Below are 3391 nucleotides of genomic sequence, written 5' to 3' on the forward strand. Positions count from 1 at the left end.
CCAGACCCCGCCCCCTCCAGCACCTCCTGCACCTGCTGTGGACCCTCCTGAACTGTGGTTTGGGGGGCAACGTTCAGGTAAAGGGGGACATGAGCCCAGGGGGCAGTGGGCATGGGAACCCAGCTGGCAGTGTGGGGGTCACCAGCCTCCCTTCCAGGCTGACTCTGCCTCTGTCTCCCCAAGTAGGGTCCGGGTGAGTGGACTCCATGGGGTTCCTGGAGCCGCTGTTCTAGCTCTTGCGGGCGAGGGCTCTCCGTGCGCAGCCGGCAATGCATCCGGTGAGGAGGCTCCTGGGACCCGGCTGGGTGGGATGGGAGGGGGTCCCTGCCCCTCCTCTCTTGTCAGGCTGGACCAGCCCCTGGCCGCACCCTCGACCTGCCCACACAAGCTGTGCCTTTTAATCCCGCTAATCCAGCTGGAATGTGGGTGGGGTTAGCGGGGGTGGATGGGTGGGCAGGCTGGCTCTGGGGAAGGGTTTCTGGAGGTGCTGACCGCAGTCTGGCCACCCTGCTCCTCGAAGGTTTCCCAGGGAAGAGCTGTGCTGGGGGGACACCCACGAGTACCGCCTCTGCCAACTGCCCGTAAGTTCTATCCAACCACCCCCCAGACTGAGTTCTCCCTGGAGCCCTCCTGCTTCCCTACTCATGCCCCCAAATATCCTTGCCACCATGCCAGATTCTCTGGGCATCCCCGGGGCTGTCCCAGCCTCTGCTCCACCGATCTGTGTCCCCAGGAATGTCCCCCAGGGGCCGTGCCCTTCCGAGACCTCCAATGCGCCCTCTACAATGGCCACCCTGTCCTGGGCACCCAGAAGACCTACCAATGGGTGCCCTTCTATGGTGGTGAGTAGCCTATGCTCCTGTTAGTCCAGCTCCCTCAGAGCTGGCAGGGAAAAGTGGCTGCTAAGAAGGAAGGGGGACTTGGAGGGGTGCAAGAAGGGGGCATTGGCACTGGGGCTTTCAGGGATATGTAGGAGTTAGTGAAGTGAAGGGTGGAAAGCAAGTGTGAGTTGTGAAGAGGGGCAGAAGGAGGCAGGGTCTATTCTGCACAGGGTCGAACACGAAGCTGAGGATTTACTGGGAGCTGTATCCAGAGGCCAACATTTCTCAAACTTACACCAGTAGCAGGAAATATTGCCGCACTGAGCTGAAAATAGCGAGTTATATAATTGTGTGCCTGGGGCAGTGCGCCTCCAGATTTAAGGGAAACAGGCAGCTTCAGACGCCACGGCGGGGGTAGACACAGATAAGAAAATCCTAGAATGGAGAAAGTTCCAACCATCAACCTCACAGATTTTTATTTCCTTCGCCCTAAGAATTGGCGGAAACTTGCCATGATTTCACCCCCACAAAGGCCCGCCAGGGCCAGCTCAGGCCCTATTCCAGGCTGGGTCTGCCAGCCAGCCTCAGGGCATCGGGAGCCAGAGGGAGCCTGAGCAGGGGGAGCAGGGATCAGGTCTGTGGGCCTCGGGTGTGGTCAGACTGTCCATTATGCCCCACTGCCAGGCAGAGGGGAAAACTGAGTCCCGGGGAGGGCCAGCAACATACCCAGGCTATGCAGGACTCAGTCAGAACTGGCCAAAACCTTTTTGGGGGCACCTTCTGGGTGCAGAGCCCAAGTGCCGAGTGTGTTCTGCCCACCTCAGTGCCCCAGAGCCTAGAACATTGTCTGGAAAATAGTAGGTGCTCGATGAGTGTTTGTGGAATGAACGTATGGAAGAATTAGTGAAGAATGGGTGATGATGTTAATAGTAGGCCCCTAATATTAGGACTGAACATGAATGAATGAATGAACGAATGAGTGCAGGCCCAGGATACTTGCCTGGGACAGTCCCAGCGAACGGGAAACAGAATGCCTAAGTTCCAGTCCTGGCTCTGCCTCAGCCTCCATTTGTGGCTTTGGCTGAGTCTCTGGGCCTCATCTGCCCAAGAGGATGGCTGCCTGAGGGGAGACTGGCAGGAAGGGGGCTGGAACTCAGATATGTCCCCCACTGCCACCGACTCCTCCCATCCCCAGCACCCAACCAGTGCGACCTCAACTGCCTGGCGGAGGGGCACGACTTCTATCACAGCTTCGGCCGCGTGCTGGACGGTACCCCCTGCAGCCCGGGCACCCAGGGACTCTGCGTGGCCGGCCGCTGCCTCGTAAGAACTCCAGGCCCCGCCCCCATCCCTGCCCCTTCTAGGTTCCACCCGGCCTATTCCCTCCAGGCCCCGCACCCAGACCCCATTCGCTAAGTTCCTGGTCCCGCCCTCTTCCCTAAGCCCCGCCCCCTACCGAGTCTCCGACCTCCCCTGCCCCTCCTATCACTAGGCCTCATCCCCAGCCTCCTCCCACTAGGTCCCGCCCCCCAGGTTCCATCCTTTTAGTTCTTGGTCCTGTCTTCTTCCATGGGCCCCGCCCCCTCGACGGCAGGGCCCGTCTGACGGCGCGCGTGCCCTCCCCACCCCTTTAGAGAGCCGGCTGTGACGGTTTGCTGGGTTCTGATGCCCGCGAAGACCGCTGCGGCCGCTGCGGCGGCGCCAACGACTCGTGCCTCTTCGTGCAGCGCGTATTCCGGGATGCCGGTGACCGCCCTCCCCGTCCTCGCGCTCTCCCAGAGCGGGCCCTTTAAGACGTTCCGCGCTGATTGGGCAGTCTGCGGCCCAGCCCCCCTCGCTCAACGGTCTGATTGGTCATTGCTCAGTCCCCCCCTTGTTCATCGTTCTGATTGGTCATTGCCAGATTGTCCCGCCCTTCCCAGAGCAGACGGGGTTTAACTCCTTTGCTGCCGCACTTAAGTGATAATCATCGTAACTCCAATCCTTTAGGAAGCGTTTTCGAAGTACCAGGGCCTTGGCTAACCTTCTTACCGCAGTATCTCACTTAATCCTCAAATCATCCTTCAAATACACCCCACCTGCTCCCCAACGCCGTCCTTCCCTCCCGGCCAGGTGCCTTCGCTGGGTACTGGAACGTGACCCTGATTCCTGAGGGCGCCAGGCACATCCGCGCCGCCCACCGGAGCCGGAACCACCTGGGTATCGCAGGGTCCGAGGGAGGAGGCGCCCTGCTGGCTGCCCGAATCCAGCGGGGCGGGGCGACAGGGTCGGGAGGCGGGCGGGGCCTCTTCCGGGAAGCCCGGGCTGACCCTTCCCTTGCAGCGCTGATGGGGGGCGACGGGCGCTACGTGTTCAACGGGAACTGGGCGGTCAGCCCTCCCGGGACCTACGAGGCAGCGGGCACCCGCGTGGTCTACACCCGCGTCACAGGATCAGAGGAGACGCTGCGCGCCGCCGGGCCCACCTCCGAAGACCTGCTCCTGCAGGTGGGGACGGGCCTCTGAGAGGGCGTCTGGGAGTGTGGGGTTAAAGAATCCGTTGGGAAGCAGGGGGCGGGGCGGGGGGGGGGG

The 3391-nt window shown here is 61.6% G+C and overlaps 1 protein-coding gene across 1 annotated transcript in view; it reads left to right on the top strand.

Annotated features, from left to right (window-relative positions):
* ADAMTSL5 (ADAMTS like 5) overlaps positions 1–3391 on the top strand; it is a 5194-nt gene that overhangs the window by 502 nt on the left and 1301 nt on the right. Inside the window, exons 2-9 of the mRNA XM_024740089.1 lie at positions 5–77; positions 187–278; positions 521–581; positions 734–842; positions 2017–2144; positions 2456–2567; positions 2934–3020; positions 3144–3307. Coding sequence (XP_024595857.1) covers positions 5–77; positions 187–278; positions 521–581; positions 734–842; positions 2017–2144; positions 2456–2567; positions 2934–3020; positions 3144–3307 — 826 coding nt within the window. The remainder of the gene's footprint in view (positions 1–4; positions 78–186; positions 279–520; positions 582–733; positions 843–2016; positions 2145–2455; positions 2568–2933; positions 3021–3143; positions 3308–3391) is intronic.

This window comes from Neophocaena asiaeorientalis, unplaced genomic scaffold, assembly GCF_003031525.2.
Source record: "Neophocaena asiaeorientalis asiaeorientalis breed wild unplaced genomic scaffold, Neophocaena_asiaeorientalis_V1.1 scaffold469, whole genome shotgun sequence".
Lineage (NCBI taxonomy): Eukaryota > Metazoa > Chordata > Mammalia > Artiodactyla > Phocoenidae > Neophocaena > Neophocaena asiaeorientalis.